We start from the raw sequence: 27,393 nt of genomic DNA on the forward strand, positions 1-27,393 counted from the left end.
ATCAACGATAATCAATAATACTACTATTCTATAGCATGACGTGCACTCAGAGACGGAAAGCACTGTGAGGAAAAAATAATTCCAACCCTTGGAAACAGGGAAAACTTTCTGAAGGAGGTAGTGATATAAAAACAGCGTCTTTCCTCATTTATTTTGCTTGTTGTCATTGTATAACTGCTTCACTAGGATGTAAGCTTCATTAAAGCAGGGAACCTGCCAGTGTTGGCAAATGATTATCCTGAGTGCTTAAAAGAGAGCCTGGAACCTTATAACTTGTCAATAAATACGTGCGAAATGAAAGAATGAGTGGTCCCCCAATCTCCAAAGGGCTCCCTTTGCCCTATGGCCAGCCAGGGAGCGCCTCTGGAATGAAACCAGTCAATGCCACCTTCCAGAGGGGAATCTGAGCTCCCCTTTCTGAGAAGGCACCTTGCAAGCCGATCACGGAGTGAGAAAGCCAGACTCCGTTAAGGAGAGAAGTCTATTCTCCCGCGGGTTTCCCTAGCACCATGGCAGCAGAGGGCCCACCTCTGTCAGGGCTTGTGGATGGAATTGGGATAAAGTCACCCATCAGGTTAATATTAGCTAAAGATCCTGAAAAGGCATATGCTGCCCTAATCCCAGCTTCTCGACATCCATGCTCCTCTGTTGTTTCAAAGTCCATCTTTCTTTTTCTTGCTCAGATTCCAAGCAACTTTTGGAAGCAGGAGCCTCCAAGCTTCAGCGGGCTCCCTGCTGTTTGCCAGGCATTGGGTGCCCTCTGCAGGCTGCATCAGTCTATCTCTGCCACCTGCTCTGCCCAGATGTGCAGCCCAGGGAGGGCTCTCTCCACAGCTGTATTCTTGCAGCCAAGGGCTGCATTTGCCTGTTTCCCCCATGAGCGAGATGGTAATAGGACACTTGACAGTTCCCATGTGGCTGCACAGAGCCAGTGATGCCCCCAGGGAGACAGCCTTCTCCAGCAGGAAGGGGTCCAGCCTAGGAATTTGTTAGTCAATATTCATTTAGCGCGGACCGTGAGCAGGTGCTTAATGAATACCATTCATTCATTCATCTACTCACTCATCAAATGTTTATTAAAGACCTACCACGTGCCAGGACACTAGAATGCAAAAGTGGAAAGCAAGGCAAAAAACAAAACTTCCTGTTTTCATGAAGCTGATATTCTAGTGAGAAAAGACACTACATAAGATAAATAAGCAGAACAGGTAGTGGGTTAGTTGCTGATTTAAGTGCGGAGGAGGAAAATAGGCAGGAGGAGGGCTTTGAAGCTTCTGAGGAGTGGGGAGGGGGGAGAGCAGGGAGGTTTTACACCAGGTGTCCAGGGAGACCCTTGTTAAGAGGGCGACTTTGCGGTGAAGACCAAAAGGAAGGAACATAGCAGGAGCAGGCTTGCAGCACTGGAGCAAGAGCATCAGGAAGAGGGAACAGACAATGCAAAGGCCTCGGGGCAGTAATGTGCCGTATGCTTAAGGCACTGCAAAAAAGCCCATGTGTCTGGGCAGGAGACAGCAAGGAGGAAAATAGGGGAGAGAAGCAGGTTAGGCAGGAGAAGTGACAAGAGGCCAGATGAAGCAAGGTCTTATAGGTTCTTATAAGGAGGAGAAGAGCCTCAGAGACCGGTGTGTGAACTCAAGCGCACTGTCTTCTGAGTCATAAGATGGGGATACTCACGCTGGCTCGCAGCATTAAGGAAGCGCCCGGCCCAGTGTCTGACACTGCAGGGGGATCAGTGCACACTGCTGTCCTTCAGCACCCATGCACATTCCTCGTTTGCTCAGTGACTTAGGATCTCTGAGAAGCCCGAGGTGAATGGTGAAATCGTTTCAAATCATCCTGCGCTGCTGCCCTCCGTTCATTCTGTGCCTGGGTGACCTTCTGCTTCCCCAGCAAGGTTACTGTCTCTCCCTGGGGTGCTGTTCCCAGACATCAGCCATCGTAAGAGTACCGTCATCTGCAGCTCCGCTAACATTTTAGCAGAAAGTACAACCAAACCCAGAAGGAGAAATTGGGAAAGGAATGCCTTTTTTTTTCATTTCTCGGAGACATAATTTTGGTCAAACACTTAAACTCTCTGCACCTTGGATTCCTCACCCATCAGATCGTCCTGTCTTATAGAGCTTGGCAAGGGTCCCATAGGATAACGGGCTTGAGCGCCATTTGTAATCCGTGATAACTGCCAGGTGTCTTCACCGGGCACCTCACACAACAATTTCCGTTTTCAGAGACTCTTAAAATGTTTGCATAACATTAGAGCTGGATTTAAGTCTTGACTTTGTCGTGAGTTATCTTGGAAATACATGGTTAATTTCTTAAGCGTCTTAGAGTCTCAGTTTCTTTCCATCTAAGTTGGGGGAAATAATATTTCCTGCTTTTCCTATTTCACAGACTTGACTGGGACAACAAATGTTAAGGATGTTTCCAAAAAAGCACAGAATATAAAACTGGGAAGCATGTGTTGAAACTGGCAGTTTAAGCTAACGCTTTTTACTCCAGTTTGTGTAATGTTGAACTCTCCTTGTTCGGGGATCCTGAACATCGCTCAGAGGCAGAACCTTTGATGGGAGGGAGACCCAGGGCTGTGGTTTCTCGTGGTCCCACAGAGCGTGGACATAGGAATCCAAGGCAGCTGCAGGCTGGTTCCCTTGTGGTCACCCCTGTGATCGGAGCACCCTCCCACCAGGGGCCCCCTTGGCAATGACTCGGCCACCTGCCCAGGCTGCCTTCCTGTCTTTCTGCTCCTCTCAGTACAAAGGCCCTGCTCTCAGTGCATTCTCCACTTTTCTTATTAATTTTTACTGGAACGTAGCTGCTTTTCAGGGCTGTGTTAGTTTCTGCTGTACAGCAAAGTGAATCGGTTAGACGTATACATATATCCGCTCTTGTTTAGGTTTCCTTCCCATTTAGGTCTCCACAGAGCATTGAGTAGAGCTCCCTGTGCTATCCAGTAGGTTCTCATTAGTTACCTGTTTTATACATAGTAGCGTGTATAGGTCAATTCCAATCTCCCAGTTTATCCCACCCTCCCTTCCCCCCTGGTATCCATACGTCCGTTCTCTACATCTGTGTCTCTACTTCTGCTTTGCAAATAAGTTCATCTGTACCTTTTTCTAGATTCCACATATAAGTGATATTATATGATATTTGTTTTTCTCTTTCTGACTTACTCCAGTTTAGATTCTAGAGATATAGTGATATCCTTACTGGTTTGGCCAATTTTCTCCACCCCTGTTCTGCCTGTCTATTACAGGTCACTGGCCATTCTACAGAAGCTCTGTTCTTGGCTCAGAGGTTCACCCCTGGTCCAACGAGCTGTGGTAGGTGGGAATAGGATCAGGTGGTGTAGACATCACATCACACAGACTGCAGAACTGCCGGGGGCGCCTTTTCCCAGCAGGAGCTCTACTTATGGGCAGTTTCCGCCGGAAGTGGGCAGTGGGTATGGACTCATCGTGAAGGACCCTTCAGTACAGCAGGAAACAACGGGCTCTTTTTCCCACGGCGTGCTGCTTTTCATCCTCCAGACACACTCAGCCAAGCCACCGTCCAGGGACCAAGAACTCCCCCTTCCAGAGGCATTTTGAATGAGCAACTCTGACTGGTAAAATGTGCAAGTAATCAAGGTACACTGAACATAGGAATGAAGACTTGGGTGTCTCCTGTTCATTGAAACACATCCTGTTGCTGACCCGATCCTCCTAAGGTCCAGTTTGGAGTTTCCTCACTGCTCTGTTCAACCACCTCAAGAGACCGTGGACCCTTCCTCTGGCGTGCACTCCAGAAATAACCATCATATGCCAGATGTCCTCTGACCAAACGTAGAAAGAACCTCTTCAGCCTCAGGTGCATTTCTTTTTTTTTTTTTTTTTTGCGGTACGCGGGCCTCTCACTGTTGTGGCCTCTCCCGTTGCGGAGCACAGACTCCGGACGCGCAGGCTCAGCGGCCATGGCTCACGGGCCCAGCCGCTCTGCGGCACGTGGGATCTTCCCGGACCGGGGCACGAACCCGCGTCCCCTGCATCGGCAGGCGGACTCTCAACCACTGCGCCACCAGGGAAGCCCATCAGGTGCATTTCTAAAGAGTGGCTACTGTACATTTCATAAACACAAAGTCCTGGCAAGAGAAAGTCAAAGGATTTTTTTTTTATTATTGTCGTTGCTGTTTATCGTTGATACACATCACGAGCTACACAAAGTGCCGACCAAAAAAGCAAATGTAGAAAAATAGTAGAATTATATTGGTTCTGATGACTTTGTTATTCCCATCATCATAATTTTACAGACAATTTCCAAGGGTGTGGGGGAGATTGTAATTATTGTATACAGACATTGTCACCAGAATAAATATGCATTAGGAATTCACAGTGGCATCAAGCTATACATTCAGGTTCTTTTTCAGAGAAACGGACCATGTTGAAGACACTGCCTCTCTTTACCTTCTACAAGGTAGGAGGTCACATTTGAAAACTAAACTCAAACTGAATAGAACAAAATAAATTCCAGAGTCCTGCACTGTATGATTGATAAACAAAAGCCACAGGTTAGTTCTCTTGGTTGAGCCTGAATGTGACAATGTTTATGGACACAATTCGTGGACCATTCATTTGCTTGATAATCTATTTTTATCTATTAATTTGAAAATAAGTAGAAAGATTAACCACAGAGCATCCAAAGACTTTGTACTGCCGACAGATAATATGCCATTCAGGAGGTGGCACTTCTTGACACATTGAGCTGTCATATGTACCATGGAGCTCCTCCTTTTGCAAATTTCCTAACTTGACACTGACCTGGGGATGGCGTCAGTGTCACCAAGGAAGCTTTGAGGTCCTGCTTGAGTGGCACAGCTGAGATCACTGCAGCATCTCATCTGGGCTGGTTTCCTCCTTCCAGACCCTGATGGGATGGCTGGAACCCCAATATCGGGAGTTTGACTTGCTCTAAGAGGCACCAGGATGATAATATTCTCAATGTTTCCCATCTGCTCTCTTGCCTTATTTTATCTATATGGACATTCTTCTATTTATGTAGATGTCCACTCCCCCCACCCCGGCCCCCCAGATTATACATTTTTGTATGGCAGGGTCTCATATGATGAACTTCTGTAGCCACCAGTGCTTAGCATAGAACTCGGCACAGAGTAAATAAACACTGTTTAAAAAGAAATGCATTCAGGTGTAAGTTATGGGAAAATTATGAAGGAAGGTAAAAATCACAGACTTTGATATTGTTACACACAAGCAAGACAGTATGTGGGACAGAGTGGGGTGCTCTGTTTTAAGAAAAAAAAAATTTGAAACAAGCAAAAGATATATGCATAGGTTATCAGACGTACCTGGCTTATTATTAAACTTCCTTGGAGCAAGAAGGCTGAAGTAGGATATTTTGCCATATGCAATAAGTTTAACCATGGACTAAAAGACATTTCAGCCCAAGTGCTAAAAGTCTTTTCAGTTTGATGCAATATAAAGATTCTGAATGACATTTACAGAATTAACAGTTCCAAACACCTTAAATTGGATGTAATATTGTTCTCAGTTGTGTGTCAGGTTTCAGCCCTCCCTCTCAACTTAACAATGACTTACATTATACCCTGAGCAGGAAAATAGTTTTACTACATAGATCAACCAGTCATGCACAGAACTGAGCTGGAAAACTCCAGTTTGGAGGCTCCTGGAATCACAACAAAATGTTCTGACTTCTGGAAGGTTAAGCCTAAAGTTTCAAACACAGTGATCTCCCTCAAGCCATTGTGTATGAATGTAAAAATGTATTGAGTTATTATAAAGAAAATTCCTTGGAGATAACTTTTGCCATAAAATATTTCTGAGCTATTCCCCCAATTTTAAAATGCTTACTCGACACCGGTACTGTTCCAGACACTCTGCTTACCTCTTTCTAATCCAGACGCCCCCTAACTACCTGTCAAAGGAGACATTTTAAAGCCTGTTTTATCGATGAGGAAACTTGACCCCAGCCCCTGGCTTGGAAGCACATGCCCCAGAGACACAGTAGTTCTTCCCATTACAGAAAACTGCCATGATGACGTCTTCTCTCATGAAACTACTTTCCTCCTGCAAATTCAGAAGCTTAGAGGGTAAACGTGAGCGAACGTCAAACCCTTTCTTTATGGGAATCAGTTACTGTGTATTGGCTGAGGAGCTAGAGAAGAAAGCGCAAGCTTCCAAAGAACCAGCCCTCTTTGGTACTTACTTACTGAACCCTAACTCTGTGCCAGGCCATGGGATACACTGATAAATTAGACATGGTTCCTGCTCTAAGGAGTACATGTGTGGGAAGCCCCCCAGAACACAGGAATGAGATAGGAGTGGGTTCATGGAACCATGAGACAACTGAGCTCTGAGGGCAAGACATGGAGCTCAGATTCATCCTGAAGCGGGAATCTACAATCCATGAACCACTGAGCGCAGGTTCGCAACCGAGAGTACGAGGAATTGATTCCCAGATGAGTATGACCAGCCATTCCAATGTGGGAAGAGCAGAAAGAGACAGGAGGTGTAGATGGAAGGCATGGTCTGGGGCAGCTTTGGAAGGAAAGGCATCGCGGTCTAGGGAAAAATGGTTTCGGGCTAGCACGAGAAAGAAGAACTTGAGACATAGGGACTGAGAAACACAGACGATTAACCAAGAGCCAACAGGCCAGCCAATCCCAATCACCCCATTATGCTTATGGACAGTGCTTTATAAAACCACCTTTGTCATTGAATGATGTCTTCCTTTGTCGTCTAATTTATAGGTTTTGTAGGTGCCTTGTACAGGAATATGTTACGAGAGAAAGCCCATAAGATTACGGTTTAGGAGATGAAGACTTGAACCCTGGCGTTGATTTTAACAGACCTGTGACTTTCGCAAGTTATTAACTTCTCTGGGTTGGAGGAATTGTAGCAGGAAGGATAAAATGGAGGCACAGGGCTCAAATCTTGACTCCACTATTGCTAAGCTGTGTGACCTTCGTCAAGTTACTTGACTTCAACCAACATCATCTGTATACTGTGAGTTTTAGAGATTAAATGAAATCATACACGCACAAGACTTGGCAAACCAAAGTTGAGCATTGTACGTTATTTCCATTCCTTTGCTCCTTCACCTGTTAAAAATAAGATAAATGAGAGCCCAGGTTTGGTTTACCTCTAAAAAAATCTCTGAATCTGTGTTGAGTCATGAAGTTTGGGGTCTGAGGATTATGTCTTACAGCCATATAATCCTAATCACATCTATGAAATGAAGACACACACATTCTCCACTTTATAACTTACTTGTGAAAAGATCAACTGTAGGGAAATAACCTGGTTTAGATATAAACAGAGCATGACCATCCATAGTTTACATCTGTCCTAGAAGCCCAGTTCTGTATAGTAAGGACATTCTTTTGTGTTACAGAAGGCACTGGGGTCCTTTGCCCTAAAATTAAACCCGGTTTTTAGAATTTGACACACTGATTAGTAAGGTGCATTATTACCATTCAACATGAAAAGAAGCACTGGGAGATTTCAGCTTTTCTTTTCTAGATTTTCCATAGAGCTGTCTCTTGAGACATCTCTAGCATTATGTGTAATAGTAAAGAGGTACCATGGAAAATAAAGCTTTAAAAAAAAAGGCAAAAGAGGAAGGGACACAGAAAGACTCAGGAAGCCACCCTGAAGGTTTAGAAAAATCTTCATGGGGGCAGCTCTTTATCTAAAAGAAGAAAGCATGCATGTCTGTGTGTACTATTGCCTGTAATGTCACCACAGCACTTGCTTACTTCGTCACACATAGATGAAGACCCACTTGGCTGTTGTTGGTTGTGTCGGTTGGAAGAACAGCTCAGGATGCTAAATATCAGATAGAGTCTGAATGAAACAACCTAATGCTCCTCTTCCAATTCTGAGATTTCATGGCTTTAATTTAAAAACTAACAGCTAAAAATAAAACACTAAGTTTTATGGTTGTCCCAGATCCTCTCAGTGTTTAGAAATATATGATGTATCTTAATATCTCAGTATCTCTACAGTCTAGCACAATACCCAACACAAAATAAATTTTCATTAAAACATGGAAAGACAAAGTGAATGAAAAAAAATAGGAGAAAAAAAACGGATTCACACGTTAGCACGTGGTGCTTGGTTCTATAAATTAAAGAATGACATCATTCTCCCTAAGGATGTTGGGATGGACACCTTGTAAGAATGGGGTAAGAAAGCACCACTCCTCTATGCGTTCATTGCCACGACCACTCTTCTTTTGTATACAACCTGTGCAGCTGTACATGGCAGCCCTGGTTATTGCCAATGCTTAGAAGTAAACTCTGTGAAATCAAAGCAAACAGCATGGAAAAAAAAAAAAAGACAAAAATTGTCAATTACACTTGGGGGCTTGTAAATACCTAAGAGCATGCTTTCAATTCAATAACCTTGGAGATGTGATGACAGGGGTGAACCTTGGTCTCCCACGGGACCCTCATTACCGAGTAGAAATTTTCCTACTAGTGTTAACAATGGGAATTTCCTCCTGATAGGAGAAGAAAATCCCCACATGGTGGCTGACGGCTCACACCTCCTCCTGTAAATGCCCAAGTTGTAAAGGTCTTGTAAATGTCACTCTTGTCAATACCCAAATTGATCCTCCATCTCATGTCCGGCGCACAAAAGGCTCCCAGCTCTCTCTCCCCTTCAGCCTTTCCCTCATGCTGGTCCCTCCCTGAGAGTCCCCACACCCACCTTTCACCCAGCCAACTCTTCTACAGCCTTGTGTCTGGGTTTGGATATCAAGTCTTCCACGAGGCCCTTCCGGACCACACGCCAAGCCACATCTGCAGCGTAGGCTGGATGTCCCTCCTCTGGGCCCCCATCAGATGCCTGCCACCTCCATGGTGCCCACCTGCTCTAACTTCCCATTTGACTGGCTGTGTTCCTTGCTAAACTACGAACTGCTGAATCTTACCAATACATTTCCAGGAGCACACGCTAAGCCCTTGATATGTATTTGTTGAATGAATGAATGAACTGATGAACGTGCATTTGGTGGCCACAGGCTGTGCAAGGTAAGCATCTCATTTTCCAGGTCTCCCTTTCAAAGCCTCATTCCCAGCTGTCTCCAGGCAATGAAGACTGGACTTCTAGAATCACCTTCATCCTGCCTGTCCCTCATCAAAGCCCTCATTATATCATATTGTAATAACAAGACCAGATCTTCCTCCTGCTCGTGTGTGTGTGTGTGTGTGTGTGTGTGTGTGTGTGTGTGTGGTACGCGGGCCTCTCACTGCTGTGGCCTCTCCCATTGCGGAGCACAGGCTCCGGACGCGCAGGCTCAGCGGCCACGGCTCACGGGCCCAGCCGCTCCGCGGCACGTGGGATCCTCCCGGACCGGGGCACGAACCCGCGTCCCCTGCATCGGCAGGCGGACTCTCAACCACTGCGCCACCAGGGAAGCCCCCTTCGTGCTCTTTGAGAGCAGGGACTCTGCATTTTACCCTGTGCTCTCACCGGGCACAGATGCAAGTTGCTCAGTCAATACCTGTGGACTCTAGAAACGAACGGGAATCTATTCCGTCCGCCTTCTCCCCAGGTGCACAACACGCCAGCTGATTTCAACCTGCCATGGAGGTATTTATTTTGCCTCAAGGTCACTTTAGATTTACATCTGCTTCTCTGGGTGCATCTGGCACACGAACAACAAATTCCAGCTCATCTCAGTATTACTCATTTTTACTTCTAACTAGTTCTGAGAAACTTAACAAATCATAAAAACAAAACAACAGAAAGTCTGCTGAGGATGAAGACCTATTATTATCTTGGCCGGCATTTTGTTATAATTTTATAGTCAATAATAGAATGTCCCTGTTTTACATTTTATGTATATACTTTTATGTGTATATATATATATGTACATTATATATCTATACTTCAATAGAAAGAGACATAAAAAAGCCTTTTCAAATGAGGCATGACACGCAACACTGGACACGCTTATTTACAATATAGAGATGTACTTTCTACACAATTACAATAGATGCTCAGAGGCCAGAGAGGGTTTACAAAGACAGCAGAGCACCCCTATAAAAAAGAGGTGCACCATGCGGCTGGACGTTTATTGCCGTTAGTTCTATGTCCAGACAGCATATTGAAGTTAAAAATGGCATCTGGTTATTGGAAAAGACGATGATCATGGATTCACCCTGGCTCCATAACCGCTGGCTGCACGGTCTTTCAAATGACCAGGGAATGACAAACTTTGCTGACGGGCATTTGGGAACACAAAAATGAAATGCTCACCAGAGGGGCAGGGCTCCTCATTTGGCCAAAAAGGAGAAGCTGCTACAAACGTATGGTCCTGCACTGAGCTCGGGCACTTATCTGGACCAAGAAACACAACATCACAGGCTGCACTGCAGGCAGCCTATCCCCTCTGGGTTACATAGCGGACTGGTCTTGTTCATACGTAACCAGAGTCTATGCCCATCGGGAACCTGGAAAAATACCGAGTGGGAGAGTGACCAGAGGACTTACTGGTCCCATACGTGTTCAGACCAAGATACAATTAAAGTTTGAAGAAGACCCATAGAAACCCTACATCTGTTGTGTGGGAGTCTGTCCTTCAACTCCCTCCCCACCTTTTCCTTTCTTAAGGAAGGCGTAAGTCTGCTCTCCTGCAAAGCCGTCCACCTGGACTTGGTCCCCATGGTCTACTTTGTTTTCCAAAGTCACATTGCTAATATGCAAGGAACTAAAATTCTCAGGTGAGTCTAGAATCACCTGGCTTATTACCATGGCATTGGCGGTCATCACCAAGGTTCTGGGGTCCAGGGGCTGCGGCCACGAATCTGGTCCTCGATGAGTTTCTACATTTTTAGAAGCAAATTTTGCAGAAGCAGGAGTTTTTTGCCTCCAGAAGATGGGTCTCCTGTGTTAGTTATCCCTACGGTCCTGGGTCATGCATTCCTTCAGTACAACTGATTCTCTAGTTTTCCTTCAACTCATAGAGTGTACTCAGTCTTTGGGACCATATCAAACACCCTGGTAATTTTCCAAACTTCCCCTTAAGTCAATTTCCAGTAACAATTTGAGTCCTCAACCTGGCTGTTGTTCTCCTCTCTGATCTCATGTTTTGTCCCTGTTGTCTCTTGGTTTGTATCAGTGGTGACCTTTCCTAGCCCTTTATTTTCCTAAGGCAAGAAGACATTTCTAGTGAAAGATAACCAGCACCCTTCTTAGAGCTCCCCTGAGGTTTTAAATCCAGCACTCCTCCAGTTAGATGTCTTTCCCCTTCCACGGAGAGGAGAAGCAGCTGGCCATATGAATGGTTTTAATTTTTTGCAAGTGCATCAAATGCTAACATAGCATTTCTTTGGAAGTATATCAACAGGAGCTTCACACATGTTCATTCATCTCAGTGCGCCCTTCTGCTAGGTTTAGTCTCAGTCAATTTTCCCCACCACGGACAGAGATTTCAGCAATCACGAAAGTAATGTGCGGACCAAGGCCACGCAGAGAAAAAATCTGGAGAAGTAGGTGGAGCAGCCAGTTCACCAGTTATTTTTTCTCTGCAACAGACCTGCATTTACCGATAGCATCACCTGCCTCTCCCCATACCTCGAAGCAGCCCACCCACTGCTGTTATGAAACAAAATTGGAGTTTACAAAGCATTCCTTTGTCCCTTGTTGAGAAAACATGAGGAGAGAATGAGAATATGGGCATCACGTGGTCTTGAACAAGTGGCACATTTGAATCTATTAAGGACTGTATTTACACAGATATGTTCCACTTCTGCACAGAGGTTAACCTGAGTTCTGAAATGCTGTGTGCATCAAAAATGATAAAGCTATGAACTAGTCACACACCGAACAAATCTAGTTAAGTTGGCGTGATCTCTCTGTGAGCCAGTGGTAGTTAAGAAGGTGGGCTCAACAACTCCAAGTATTCTGTTTTTTTATTTTCTCAGAATTTTCCTAGAAAGCATCTTGAACGAGACTCCAGGTGGCTAGACAGGTTCGGGCAAAGTCCGTTGTCTTTTACACTATCGGTTCAGCTTTCCCCAATCTCCAAAATGGAAGCACCTCGAATGTCTGATCCTACCCCACCCTCCATCCCTCAGCGCCTTCCTCTCTGAGCTCCAGCCTGGAATGACAGAGGTGTGTCAAAGGATGTCTCAGCCGGAGCTCTCACGGATCTTCAACGTTGCCGGTGAGCTCCCCACGGCGGCTCCCTCAAAGCCGCTACTTGAAGTAGTTGAGTCCTGCCACCAGGAAGAACTTCTCCAGGAAGACCTCGGAGTCCAGTACAGCGATGTGAGCCGCTCGGCCAATCAGGGTGTTGGCAGTGCTGGGCAAGGCGTGGAACACGTTGTGTCGGATCAAAGTGCAGTCCTTGGCGTCCACCAGCGGGCGGAGGAGGTTGTTGATCATCTCCGCGAAAACGGGTCCTGCAAGGAGGGAGGGCGCATAGGAGATCGGGGCAGAACTCAGCCGCACAATCTAGAGAAAAGTGCTGGGTGTGTGCCCTCATGGGTACAGCACCTTCATGATTTCCTTCTGCTTTTAAATCAGAAAGTCACGAAACGGAGGAGGAGGAGGAGGAGGAGGAGAAGGAGAATAGGAAAGAAAAGAAAAGAAAAAAGGGGGGCTTCCCTGGTGGCGCAGTGGTTGAGAATCCGCCTGCCAATGCAGGGGACACGGGTTCGAGCCCCGGTCCGGGAAGATCCCACGTGCCGCGGAGCGGCTGGGCCCGTGAGCCATGGCCACTGGGCCTGCACGTCCGGAGCCTGTGCTCCGCAGCGGGAGAGGCCACAACAGTGAGAGGCCCGCGTACCGCAAAAAAAAAAAAAAAAAAAAGAGAAAAGGGAAAGAAATGTGGCTCACCTGTGTGTCTGTCTTTGAGGGCAGTTTTACACATCTCGATCCTGGCTGAATGAAATGGCACATAGCGGTCTTGGGGAGAAGCAACCAGCACAACGTTTTTAAAATACTGCAGACCTGCAATAAGCCAGATGGGCGCTTTTTACCCAGGTAGTTTCACCGTAGCCTCCGCTTTGCATACCTTTTACAAACTTGCCCCAGAGAGAGGAGAAGGGAGAAGACACCAGACACGCTGGCTGAGTCACTGCATAAGGACCTTCTGGTCTGGGGGGCTGAAAGAGGGAAGGTAATGGCTTTGTCCTCATCAGCCACGGAAGCTAAGGGGACACGTAGCTCACTGCTCTGGACAGTGAGAGATAGACAGCACGGAAGACACAGAAATGCCCTTCTGGGCTGGGAATACTGGGGAGTCCATGAGGAAGTAAATCTAGTACTTTGCTTCTCCTCCCCAACCCCACGGCCCCCTTCGTTCCAGCCTCGGTCATGTCACCTGCCTGAGGAAATCAACCTCTGACCTCCTCTCCCTGCAGGTAGCTGCACCACCCTGGAATCAGTCTCACACTGAGGCTGAGGGATCTTTTAAGTTAAGCATCACAGACTATACTTTCTGTCCCCAGAGCCCATCAGGGATCTCCGGGTGCTGCAGTGCTCCACGCAGGCCCTCCACCGGCCTGCTCTCGGCCCAGGGACCCTGTGGGGGACACCTTCACTGACGTGAGTCTTCTCATCCGAGATCACAGCCCGAGACCATAATGCACTGGGGACTGGCTAGACTCAGTGACCAGCAGATACGGGGACAGCCCGAGACCATAATGCACTGGGGGCTGGCTAGACTCAGTGACCAGCAGATACGGGGCAGGGGGTATAAAGACCAGCCCTTTGCCCTCCGTCAGGATACCTCTGTAGGGCCACCCCAGCTCCCAAGCTCCCAGAGCGGGGGGGGCCCGCTGAGATGTCCGGGGCGACCACGCTGTGGTCCAACTGCCCCGCTGCCCAAGCGTCCTTCCTCACTTCCCCGTGGGGGGATATCCCTCAACACAGCACTCAGAGACACACGTGGGTAAGGGACTGGACCAAGGTTACCGTCAGCCCAGGGCTATGCCGGACTCGCTTTCGAGGAGACAGAGAGATCATCAGGGTCAGTGTTTATAAAGTAATGGACGATTGTGGACCATGAGGCAGACCCTGGGCCGGGCCGGCTCGCTCAGCAGGACTGAGCGGGACAGTCGGGCAGCCTCTCTGCTCTCTCCACGGACACGAGGTCCCTGCTGTGCTCTGGTCGCTCCCGTGGCAGGTAGGGTCTTCGACAACTACGTGTGCTTCCTCACTACAGAGTGCGGGTGCAGGTGTGATCTCAGGCCTGCGACAGGGACCCCCATCTCCCCTTGCGCTGCCAAGAGAAATGGACAGTGTCCACCTGCCCTCTCGGTAGGTGGATCTGCACCGGGCTGAAGAGCCGGGAGTTGGCACATAGACCTTGGGGCCTGTGCAGTTAGGACATTAAAGGCTTGGCGGGCGGTGGCAGTTACAGCTCTGCTGTAGCGGTGACACCGCACACAACTGCCTCTCATCATATACCGTCCCCAGGCCATGGGGGTAGGCGGTCGGGGGCGGCTGGGTTTTCGGGTAGCTGTTGGCCTCTCCACGAGTTGAGGAGACTGTGTAACAATGCCGCTCATGATGACATCCTTCTGTGAGTGAGTCAACGCGGCCTTGACTCTAATTTGGGTCTCAGGAGTTGGCTCTCCGTCTCTCACTCATCGCGGCCCCGGGGTGCTGCAGGGGATCCGCTCACCTGTTTTCTGGCTTAGCTGGTAAAGGAAACATTTGCGCAGATCAGCATTATCCCTGAAGGTCAGCTGCAAGAGGGACCCGGATTTCTTCAATTTCTGCATGAGCCACAAGCCTAGAAAGACGAAAACAAAGCAAAACCCACATCAAATACATCAAACAAAAAGAAAGTGAAAAAGAATAGGGGAAAGATTAACATTAAACTGTGATTTGTTAGCTAGCTTAAAAATGAGAACGTGCTAGGCAATTTAACAAATATTTGGGAAGTCAGAGGGACATTTGTATCCTTATGTACTGGTAGCGGGGATAGAAAATCGTATGAGACAGGCTTCAGGAGTCATGAAACTATCCAAACCCTTTGACTTTTCAGTCCCCTTCTATGAATCTAACCTAAGGCAACTGTCCTAAGTACCGAAAGAAAGTATATAAGAACGCTCCTTACAGATCCATGTAGGAGATCAAAAAGCTAAACTCAATCTATTTCGAGGTCTGTCCATTTACTCTGGCTATGCTGACACTAGCACGGAGGAGTATATGAGTATTATGTCACAAGCAGAAAGAAAGGAATTTTATAAAAATGCAAGGAGGATGGCGGCGTGGGAAGACGCGGAGTTAGCGTCTCCCCACAACTAGGGCGCCTGTCAGCTGCTGGCGGGGGACTCTGACCCCCAAGGAGATGGGAGGAACCCCAAAGTGAACCAGTAGGATGTAGGGGGATCTAGGAGGTAGGAGAAGTGGAGGCCAGACAAGATCAGTGCCGCTGAGGCCGGGGAGATCAGGAGAGGCAGGGGGGAGGGGCCCTGCAGGAGGAGCAGGAGAGGAGCGGAGGGTGACTGCCCCACCCATTCGGGCATGGGGAGCCTGCTGAGCTCCCAGACCAGTCCCCTGCCCTCCAAGGCCCACCCCCGCAAAGCCACATTGGTCTTGGGAGGATAGGAGGGAGGCTGCAGAGATCAGGAGAGGCAGGGGGGAGGGGCCCTCCTTCCCCACGACCGGAGAAGCAGGAGAGGAAAGGAGGATGTTTATCCCACCCACTCGAGCCCAGGAAGCCTGCTAGGCTCCCAAGTGAGGTCCCCTGTCCTCTGAGACCAGGGTGGGGGACACGCCTGGACCCCTTCTCTTCCTTGAGCCTAAGCCCCCCCCCCACGGCCCCCAGGGCCTTTTCCAGCCCTGTGGGTCCTAAGCATTGGCCCCGCCCACCACCCAAACCCTTACTTAGGCCCCGCCCTCCACAGCCAAGGCCTTTCCCCCCACCCTTTCTTTCTCTCTTTTTCTTTTTTTCCTTTCCCTCCTCCTCTTTTTTACTATTGTGGTACTGATGTACCTTCCCGTTGTTGATTCATCTATATTTTTTTTTTTTTTTTTTTTTTAACATCTTTATTGGAGTATAATTGTTTTACAATAGTGTGTTAGTTTTCCCTCTACAACAAACTAAATCAGTTATACATACACACATGCTCCCACATCTCCTCCCTCTTGCATCACCCTCTCTCCCTCCCTCCCTATCCCACCCCCCCAGGCGGTCACAAAGCACAGAGGTGATCTCCCTGTGCTATGCAGCAGCTTCCCACCAGCTATCTAATTTACATTTGATAGTGTATATATGTCCCTGCCTCTCCCCCACTTCGTCACAGCCCACTCCTCCCCCTCCCCATATCCTCAAGTCCATGCTCGAGTAAGTCTGTGTTTTATTCCCGTCCTACCACTAAACTCTTCATGACATTTTTTTCCTTTAGAGTCCATATATATGTGTTAGCATACGGTATTTGTTTTTCTCCTTCTGACTTACTTCACTCTGTATGACAGACTCCAGGTCTATCCACCTCATTATAAATAACTCAGTTTCATTTCTTTTTATGGCTGAGTAATATTCCATTGTATATATGTGCCACATCTTCTTTATCCATTCATCTGTTGATGGACACTTAGGTTGCTTCCATGTCCTGGCTATTGTAAATAGAGCTGCAATGAACATTTTGGTACATGAGTCTTTCTGAATTATGGTTTTCTCAGGGTATATTCCCAGTAGTGGGATTGCTGGGTCGTATGGTAGTTCTATTTGTAGTTTTTTAAGGAACCTCCATACTGTTCTCCATAGCGGCTGTATCAATTTACATTCCCACCAGCAGTGCAAGAGGGTTCCCTTTTCTCCACAGCCTCTCCAGCATTTATTGTTTCTAGAGTTTTTGATGATGGCCAATCTGACCGGTGTGAGATGATATCTCATTGTAGTTTTGATTTGCATTTCTCTAATGATTAATGAGGTTGAGCATTCTTTCATGTGTTTGTTAGCAATCTGTATATCTTCTTTGGAGAAATGTCTATTTAGTTCTTCTGCCCATTTTTGGATTGGGTTGTTTGTTTTTTTGTTATTGAGCTGCATGAGTTGCTTATAAATTTTGGAAATTAATCCTTTGTCAGTTGCTTCATTTGCAAATATTTTCTCCCATTCTGAGGGTTGTCTTTTGGTCTTGTTTATGGTATCCTTTGCTGTGCAAAAGCTTTTAAGTTTCATTAGGTCCCATTTGTTTATTTGTGTTTTTATTTCCATTTCTCTAGGAGATGGGTCAAAAAGGATCTTGCTGTGATTTATGTCGTATAGTGTTCTGCCTATGTTTTCCTCTAAGAGTTTGATAGTGTCTGGCCTTACATTTAGGTCTTTAACCCATTTTGAGTTTATTTTTGTGTGTGGTGTTAGGGATTGTTCTAATTTCATACTTTTACATGTAGCTGTCCAGTTTTCCCAGCACCACTTATTGAAGAGGCTGTCTTTTCTCCACTGTATATCCTTCCCTCCTTTATCAAAGATAAGGTGACCATATGTGTGTGGGTTTATCTCTGGGCTCTCTATCCTGTTCCATTGATCTATATTTCTGTTTTTGTGCCAGTACCATATTGTCTTGATTACTGTAGCCTTGTAGTAGAGTCTGAAGTCAGGGAGCCTAATTCCTCCAGCTTCATTTCTTGTTCTCAAGATTGCTTTGGCTATTCGGGGTCTTTTGTGTTTCCATACAAATTGTGAAATTTTTTGTTCTAGTTCTGTAAAAAATGCCAGTGGTAATTTGATAGGGATTGCATTGAATCGGTAGATTGCTTTGGGTAGTATAGTCATTTTCACAATGTTGATTCTTCCAATCCAAGAACATGGTATATTTCTCCACCTATTTGTATCATCTTTAATTTCTTTCATCAGTGTCTTATAGTTTTCTGCATACAAGTCTTTTGTCTCCCTAGGTAGGTTTATTCCTAGATATTTTATTCTTTTTGTTGCAATGGTAAATGGGAGTGTTTTCTTAATTTCACTCTCAGATTTTTCATCATTAGTGTATAAGAATGCCAGAGATTTCTGTGCATTAATTTTGTATCCTGCAACTTTACCAAATTCATTGATTAGCTCTAGTAGTTTTCTGGTAGCATCCTTAGGATTCTCTATGTATAGTATCATGTCATCTGCAAACAGTGACAGCTTTACTTCTTCTTTTCCTATTTGGATTCCTTTTATTTCTTTTTCTTCTCTGATTGCTGTGGCTAGAACTTCCAAAACTATGTTGAATAAGAGTGGTGAGAGTGGGCAACCTTGTCTTGTTCCTGATCTTAGTGGAAATGGTTTCAGTTTTTCACCATTGAGAACGATGCTAGCTGTGGGTTTGTCATATATGGCCTTTATTATGTTGAGGAAAGTTCCCTCTATGCCCACTTTCTGCAAGGTTTTTATCATAAATGAGTGTTGAATTTTGTCAAAAGCTTTCTCTGCATCTATTGAGATGATCATATGTTTTTTCTCCTTCAGTTTGTTGATATGGTGTATCACATTGATTGATTTGCGTATATTGAAGAATCCTTGCATTCCTGGGATAAACCCCACTTGATCATGGTGTATGATCCTTTTAATGTGCTGTTGCATTCTGTTTGCTAATATTTTGTTGAGGATTTTTGCATCTATGTTCATCAGTGATATTGGCCTGTAGTTTTCTTTCTTTGTGACGTCTTTGTCTGGTTTTGGTATCAGGGTGATGTTGGCCTCATAGAATGAGTTTGGGAGTGTTCCTCCCTCTGCTATCTGTTGGAAGAGTTTGAGAAGGATAGGTGTTAGCTCTTCTCTAAATGTTTGATAGAATTCGCCTGTGAAGCCATCTGGCCCTGGGCTTTTGTTTGCTGGAAGATTTTTAATCACAGTTTCAATTTCAGTGCTTGTGATTGGTCTGTTCATATTTTCTATTTCTTCCTGGTTCAGTCTCGGCAGGTTGTGCATTTCTAAGAATTTGTCCATTTCTTCCAGGTTGTCCATTTTATTGGCATACAGTTGCTTGTAGTAATCTCTAATAATCTTTTGTATTTCTGCAGTGTCAGTTGTTATATCTCCTTTTTCATTTCTAATTCTATTGATTTGAGTCTTCTCCCTTTTATTCTTGATGAGTCTGGCTAATGGTTTATCAATTTTATTTATCTTCTCAAAGAACCAGCTTTTAGTTTTATTGATCTTTGCTATTGTTTCCTTCACTTCTTTTTCATTTATTTCTGATCTGATCTTTATGATTTCTTTCCTTCTGCTAAATTTGGGGTTTTTTTGTTCTTCTTTCTCTAATTGCTTTAAGTGCAAAGTTAGGTTGTTTATTCGAGATGTTTCCTGTTTCTTAAGGTATGATTGTATTGCTATAAACTTGCCTCTTAGAACTGCTTTTGCTGTATCCCATAGGTTTTGGGTCGTTGTGTCTCCATTGTCATTTGTTTCTAAGTATTTTTTGATTTCCTCTTTGATTTCTTCAGTGATCACTTCGTTATTAAGTAGTGTATTGTTTAGCCTCCATGTGTTTGTATTTTTTACAGATCTTTTCCTATAATTGATATTTAGTCTCATAGCGTTGTGGTCGGAAAAGATACTTGATACGATTTCAATTTTCTTAAATTTGCCAAGGCTAGATTTGTGACCCAATATATGATCAATCCTGGAGAATGTTCCATGAGCACTTGAGAAAAATGTGTATTCTGTTGTTTTTGGATGGAATGTCCTATAAATATCAATTAAGTCCATCTTGTGTAATGTATCATTTAAAGCTTGTGTTTCCTTATTTATTTTCATTTTGGATGATCTGTCCATTGGTGAAAGTGGGGTGTTAAAGTCCCCCATTATAATTGTGTTACTGTCGATTTCCCCTTTTAAGGCTGTTAGTATTTGCCTTATGTATTGAGGTGCTCCTATGTTGGGTGCATAAATATTTACAATTGTTATATCTTCTTCATGGATCGATCCCTTGATCATTATGTAGTGTCCTTCTTTGTCTCTTGTAATAGTCTTTATTTTAAAGTCTATTTTGTCTGATATGAGAATTGCTACTCCAGCTTTCTTCTGATTTCCATTTGCATGGAATATCTTTTTCCATCCCCTTACTTTCAGTCTGTATGTGTCCCTAGGTCTGAAGTGGGTCTCTTGTAGACAGCATATATAGGGGTCTTGTTTTTGTATCCATTCAGCCAGTCTGTGTCTTTTGGTGGGAGCATTTAATCCATTTACATTTAAGGTAATTATCGATATGTATGTTCCTATTACCATTTACTTAATTGTTTTGGGTTGTTCTTGTAGGTCTTTTCCTTCTCTTGTGTTTCTTGCCTAGAGAAGTTCCTTTAGGATTTGTTGTAGAGCTGGTTTGGTGGTGCTGAACTCTCTCAGTTTTTGCTTGTCTGTAAAGGTTTTAATTTCTCCATCAAATCTGAATGAGATCCTTGCTGGGTAGAGTAATCTTGGTTGTAGGTTTTTTTCCTTCATCACTTTAAATATGTCCTGCCACTCCCTTCTGGCTTGTAGAGTTTCTGCTGAAAGATCAGATGTTAATCTTATGGGGATTCCCTTGTGTGTTATTTGTTGTTTTTCCCTTGCTGCTTTTAATATGTTTTCTTTGTATTTAATTTTTGACAGTTTGATTATTATGTGTCTTGGCGTGTTTCTCTTTGGGTTTATCCTGTATGGAACTCTCTGTGCTTCCTGGACTTGATTGACTATTTCCTTTCCTATATTAGGGAAGTTTTCAACTATAATCTCTTCAAATATTTTCTCAGTCCCTTTCTTTTTCTCTTCTTCTTCTGGGACCCCTATAATTCGAATGTTGGTGCGTTTAATGTTGTCCCAGAGGTCTCTGAGACTGTCCTCAGTTCTTTTCATTCTTTTTTCTTTCTTCTGCTCTGCAGTAGTTATTTCCACTATTTTATCTTCCAGGTCACTTATCCGTCCTTCTGCCTCAGTTATTCTGCTATTGATCCCATCTAGAGTATTTTTAATTTCATTTATTGTGTTGCTCATCATTGCTTGCTTCCTCTTTATTTCTTCTAGGTCCCTGTTAACTGTTTCTTGCAAATTGTCTATTCTATTTCCAAGATTTTGCATCATCTTCACCATCATTATTCTAAATTCTCTTTCAGGTAGATTGGCTATTACCTCTTCATCTGTTAGGTCTGGTGTGTTTTTATCTTGCTCCTTCATCTGTTGTGTGTTTTTCTGTCTTCTCATTTCGCTTATCTTACTGTGTTTGAGGTCTCCTTTTTGCACGCTGCAGGTTCGTAGTTCCTGTTGTTTTTGGTGGCTGTCCCCAGTGGCTAAGGTTGGTTCAGTGGGTTGAGTAGATTCCCTGGTTGGGGGGACTAGTGCCTCTGTTCTGGTGGATGAGGCTGGATCTTGTCTTTCTGGTGGGCAGGTCCTCGTCTGGTGGTGTGTTTGGGGATGTTGGTAACCTTATTATGATTTTAGGCAGCCTCTCTGCTAATGGATGGGGCTGTAGACCTGTCTTACTCTTTGTTGGGGATAGGGTGTCCAGCACTGTTCTTTGCTGGTCCTTGATTGAAGCTGGGTCTTGGTGTTGAGATGGAGGTCTCTGGGAGATTTTCGCCGTCTGATATTACGTGGAGCTCGGAGGTCTCTTGTGGACTAGTGTCTTGAGGTTGGTTCTCCCACCTCAGGGACACCGCCCTGGTGCCTGGCTGGAGCGCCAAGAACCTTTAATCCACACGGCTCAAAATAAAAGGTAGAATAAATAGAGAGGAAAGAAAAGGAAGGAAGGAGGGAGGGAGGGAAGGAAGGAAGAAAGGAAGGAAGAAATGAAGGAAGGAAGCAAGAAAGCAAGGACGGAAGGTGCAGAGGAAGAAAGGGAGGAAGGAAGAGAGGAAGGGAGGAAAGAAGGGGGGAAGGAAGGAGGGAAGGAGGGAAGAAAGGAAGAAAGAAAGGGAGAAGACAGAGTAGTATAAAGTATAGTTATTAAAATGAAAAATAATTATTAAGAAGAAAAATTTCCTTTTAAAAAAACAAACAAACAAACAAACAAACAAAAAACAGAAAAATGGGTCGGTCTAACCCTAGGACAAATGGTGCAAGCAAAGCTATACAGACAAAATCTCACACAGCAGCACACACATACACACTCACAAAAAGAAAAAAAAAGGGGGAAATAATAGTATATCTTGCTCCCAAAGTCCACCTCCTCAACTTGGGATGATTCGTTGTCTATTCAGGTTTTCAACAGATGCAGGGCACTTCAAGTTGATTGTGGAGCTTTAATCCGCCGCTTCTGAGTCTGCTGGGAGAGACCTCCTCCTCTCCTCTCTGTTCGCACAGCTCCTGGGGTTCAGCTTTGGACTTGGTCCCGCCTCTGCGTGTAGGTTGTCCGAGGGCGACTGCCCTTCGCTCAGACAGGACGATGTTAAAGGAGCAGTTGATTCGGGGGCTCCAGCTCACTCAGGCTGGGGGGAGGGAGTGGCACGGGGGCGGGGCGAGTCCGCGACGTCAGAGGCCGACGTGACGCTGCACAGGCCCAAGGCGCGCCGGGCGTTCTCCCGGGGAAGCTGTCCCTGGATCCCGGGACCCCGGCAGTGGCGGACTGCACGGGCTCCCGGGAGGGCCGGTGTGGAGAGTGACCTGTGCTCACACACAGGCCTCTTGGTGGTGGCAGCAGCAACCTTAGCGTCCGACACCCGTCTCTACTGTCCGTGCCGACAGCCGCGGCTCACGCCCGTTTCTGGAGTTCCTCTACGCGGTGCTCTTAATCCCCTCACCTCACACCCGAGGAAGCAAAGAGGCAAGAAAAAGTCTCTTGTCTCTTCGGTAGCTCCGCGCCCGGTTCTAGGGCTCCTTTAAGTGGCGCACTTAATCCCCTCTCCTCGCGCCCAGGCAGGAAAGAGGGAGGAAAAGGTCTCTTGCCTCTTCGGCAGCTCCAGACTTCTCCCGAACTCCCTCCCGGCCAGCCGTGGCGCACTAGCCCCCTTCAAGCTGTCTTCACTCTGCCAACTCCAGACCTTTCCCCGGGATCCGACTGAAGCCCGAGCCTCAGCTCCCGGCCCCGCCCGCCCCGGCAGGCGAGCAGACAAGCCTCTCGGACTGGTGAGTGCCGGGCGGCACCGATCCTCTGCGGGAATCTCTCCGCTTTGCCCTCCGCACCCCTGTGGCTGAGCTGTCCTCCGCGGCTCCGGAGCTTCCCCCTCCGGCGCCCACAGTCTCCACCCGCGAAGGGGCCTCTAGTGTGTGGGAGTCTTTCCTCCTTCACGGCTCCCTCCCACTGGCGTAGGTCCCGTCCCTATTCTTTTGTCCCTGTTTATTCTTTTTTCTTTTGCCCTACCCAGATATGTGGGGAGTTTCTTGCCTTTTTGGAGGTCCGAGGTCCTCTGCCAGCGTTCGGTGGGTTTTCTACAGGAGAAGCTCCACGTGTAGATGTATTTCTGATGTCTCTGTGAGGAGGAAGGAGATCTCCGCGTCTTACTCTTCCGCCATCTTTAAGCCGTCTCTCCTCAACTTGGGATGATTCGTTGTCTATTCAGGTTTTCCACAGATGCAGGGCACTTCAAGTTGATTGTGGAGCTTTAATCCGCTGCTTCTGAGGCTGCTGGGAGAGACCTCCCCCTCTCCTCTTTGTTCGCACAGCTCCTGGGGTTCAGCTTTGGACTTGGCCCCGCCTCTGTGCGTAGGTTGTACGAGGGCGTCTGCCCTTCGCTCAAACAGGACGGGGTTAAAGGAGCAGCTGATTCGTGGTCTCTGGCTCACTCTCATCTATATTTTTATTTTTACATTCTTTCTGACATATCTGTTAGTTTCCTAGTCTAATTTTATTTTGTACTTTGTTTTTTTGGTTTTCTTGCCACCCCACGTGGCTTGCGAGCCCGGGGTCGGGGGGAAGCTCCTGTGGTGGGAGCTCTGAGTCTGAACCAGTGGACTAACAGAGAATCTCAGACCCCAGGGAATATTCATCGGAGTGAGGTCTCACAGAGTTCCTCATCTCAGCACCAAGACCCAGCTCTACCCAATAGCCTACAAACTCCAATGTTGGAAACCTCAGGCCAAACAACCAGTAAAACAGGAACACAATCCCACTCATTAAAAAAAAAAAAAATGAGATGGCAAAAACATATGTCACAGATGAAGGAACAAGGTTAAAACCTGCAAGACCAAATGAATGAAGAGGAAATATGCAATCTACCTGAAAAAGAATTCAGAGTAATGATAGTAAAATGATCCAGAATCTTGGAAATAGAATGGAAGCACGGTTGAGAGACTACAAGAAATGTTTAACAAAGATCTAGAAGAACTAAAGAACAAACAAACAGAGATGAACAACACAATAACTGAAATGAAAAAATACACTAAAAGGAATCAGTAACAGAATAACGGAGGCAGAAGAAGGAATAAGTGAGCTGGAAGACAAAATGGTGGAAATACTGCCGAGGAGCAGAATAAAGAAAAAAGAATGAAAAGAATTGAAGACAATCTCAGAGACCTTGGGGACAACACTAAACGCACCAACATTAGAATTATGGGCATCCCAGAAGAAGAAGAGAAAAAGAAAGGGTCTGAGAAAATACTTGAAGAGATTATAGTGGAATAATTCCCTAACATGGGAAAGGAAATAGTCACCCAAGTGCAGGAAGCACAGAGAGTCCCATACAGGATAAACCCTAGGAAAAACACACCAAGACACATATTAATCAAACTAACAAAAATTAAATTCAAAGAAAAAATATTAAAAGCAGCAAGGGAAAAACAAAAAATAACATACAAAGGAATCCCCATAAAGTTATCAGCTGATCTTTCAGTGGAAACTCTGCAGGCCAGAAGGGAGTGGCGGGATACACTTAAAGTGATGAAAGAGAAAAATCTACAACCAAGATTACTCTACCCAGCAAGGAGCTCATTCAGATTCAATGGAGAAGTCAAAAGCTTTTCAGACAAACAAAAGCTAAGAGAATTCAGCACCATCAAACCAGCTTTACTAAATATGCTAAAGAAACTTCTCTAAGCTGGAAACACAAGAGGAGAAAAAGACCCACAAAAACAAACCCAAAACAAATAAGAAAATGGCAATAGGAACACACATATCAATAATAACCTTGAATGTAAATGGACTAAATGCTCCAACCAAAAGACACAGACTGGCTGAATGCATACAAAAACAAGACCCATATATATGCTGTCTACAAGAGACCCACTTCAGACCTAGGGGCACATAGAGACTGAAAGTGAAGGGATGGAAAAAGATATTCCATGCAAAGGAAATCAAAAGAAAGCTGGAGTAGCAATACTCGTATCAGATAAAATAGACTTTAAAATAAAGACTGTTACAAGAGATAAGGAGGGACACTACATAATGATCAAAGGATCAATCCAAGAAGAAGATATAACAGTTATAAATGTTTATGCACCCAACATAGGAGCACACCAATACATAAGGCAAATGTTAACAACCAGGAAAGGAGAAGTCGACAGTAACACAATAATAGTAGCGGACTTTAACACCCGACTTACACCAATGGACAGATCATACAAACAGAAAATAAATAAGGAAACACAGATAGATGTAATAGATATTTATAGACCACTCCACCCAAAAGTGGCAGAATACACTTTGTTCTCAAGTGCACATGGAACATTCTCCAGGATAGATCACATCTTGGGTCAGAAATCAAGCCTCGGAAAATTTAAGAAAATTGAAATTGTATCAAGCATCTTTTCTGACCATAACCCTATGAAATTGGAAATCAATTACAGGAAGAAAACTGTAAAAAACACAAATACATGGAGGCTAAACAGTATGCTGCTAAATAACCAAGAGATCACTGAAGAAACCAAAGAAGAAATAAAAAACTACATAGAAACAAATGACAATGAAAACACAATGACCCAAAATCTATGGGACACAGCAAAAGCAGTTCTAAGAGGGAAGTTTATAGCAATGCAATCTCACCTTAAGAAACAAGAAAAATCTCAAATAAACAGTCTAACCCTACACTTAAAACAACTAGAGAAAGAAGAACAAAGAAAACCCAAAGTCAGTAGGAGGAAAGAAATCATTAAGATCAGAGCAGAGGGCTTCCCTGGTGGCGCAGTGCTTGAGAGTCCACCTGCCGATGCAGGGGACATGGGTTTGTGTCCCGGTCCGGGAAGATCCCACATGCCGCGGAGCAGCTAGGCCCGTGAGCTATGGCCGCTGAACCTGTGCGTCCAGAGCCTCTGCTCCACAACAGGAGAGGCCACAACAGTGAGAGGCCCGCGAACCGCAAGAAAAAGAAGATCAGAGCAGAAATAAATGAAATAGAAATGAAGAAAACAACAGTAAAGATCAATAAAATTAGAAGCTGGTTCTTTGAGAAGATAAACAAAATTGATAAGCACTTAGCCAGACTCATTAAGAAAAAAAGGGAGAGGATACAAATCAATAAAATTAGAAATGAAAAAGGAGAAATCACAACTGACACTGCAGAAATCCAAAGGATTGATTAGAAGAGACTACTACAAACAACTATATGCCAATAAAATGGACAAATTCTTGGAAAGGTACAATTTTCCAAGACTGAACCAGGAAGAATTAGAAAATATAAACAGACCTATCACAAGTAATGAAATTGAAACCATAATTAAAAATCTTCCAACAAATAAAAGTCCAGGACCAGATGGCTTCACAGGCAAACTCTATCAAACATTTAGAGAAGAGCTAACATTGATCCTTCTCAAACTCTTCCAAACAATTGCAGAGGGAGAAACACTCCCAAATTCATTCTACGAAGCCACCATCACACTGAGACCAAAACCAGAAAAAGAAATCACAAAAGAAGAAAATTATATACCAATATCACTGATGCACATAGATGCAAAAATCCTGAACAAAAATCTGAAGCAAACAGAATCCAACAACACATTAAAAGGATCATACACCATGATCAAGTAGGATTTATACCAGGGATGCAAGGATTCTTCAATATATGCAAATCAATGTGATACACCACATTAATAAATTAAGGAATAAAAAACATATGATCATCTCAATAGATGCAGAAAAAGCTTTTGACAAAATTCAACTCCCATTTATGATAAAAACTCTCCAGAAAATGGGCATAGAGGGAACCTACCTCAACATAATAAAGGCCATATACGACAAACCCACAGTGAGCATCATACTCAATGGTGAAAAACTGAAAGCATTTCCTCTAAAATCACAAGCAAGACATGGATGCTCACTCTCACCACTATTATTCAACATAGTTTTGGAAGTCCTAGCCACAGCAATCAGAGAAGAAAAGAAATAAGAGGAATACAAATTTGAAAAGAAGAAGTAAAATTGTCACTATTTGCCAATGACATGATACTATACATAGAAAATCCTAAAGATGCCACCAGAAAACTACTAAAACTAATCACTGAATTTGGTAAGGTGGCAGGATACAAAATTAGGGCAAGAAATCTCTGGCATTCCTCTACACCAACAACAAAAAATCAGAAAGA

The 27,393-nt window shown here is 44.9% G+C and overlaps 1 protein-coding gene across 3 annotated transcripts in view; it reads right to left on the bottom strand.

Annotated features, from left to right (window-relative positions):
* Positions 1-11,314: 11,314 nt before the first annotated feature.
* Positions 11,315-27,393, bottom strand: part of FAM135B (family with sequence similarity 135 member B) — a 273,666-nt gene continuing 257,587 nt past the window's right edge. Inside the window, exons 18-20 of one of the 3 annotated variants that reach the window (XM_067017174.1) lie at positions 14,650-14,760; positions 12,858-12,971; positions 11,315-12,421 (exon numbers count right to left, since the gene is read on the bottom strand). In XM_067017174.1, coding sequence (XP_066873275.1) covers positions 12,216-12,421; positions 12,858-12,971; positions 14,650-14,760 — 431 coding nt within the window. In that variant the 3' untranslated portion in view covers positions 11,315-12,215. The remainder of the gene's footprint in view (positions 12,422-12,857; positions 12,972-14,649; positions 14,761-27,393) is intronic. The other 2 variants (XM_067017173.1, XM_059042852.2) reach the window with 2 other exon arrangements.

Source organism: Kogia breviceps, chromosome 17 (assembly GCF_026419965.1).
Source record: "Kogia breviceps isolate mKogBre1 chromosome 17, mKogBre1 haplotype 1, whole genome shotgun sequence".
NCBI lineage: Eukaryota > Metazoa > Chordata > Mammalia > Artiodactyla > Physeteridae > Kogia > Kogia breviceps.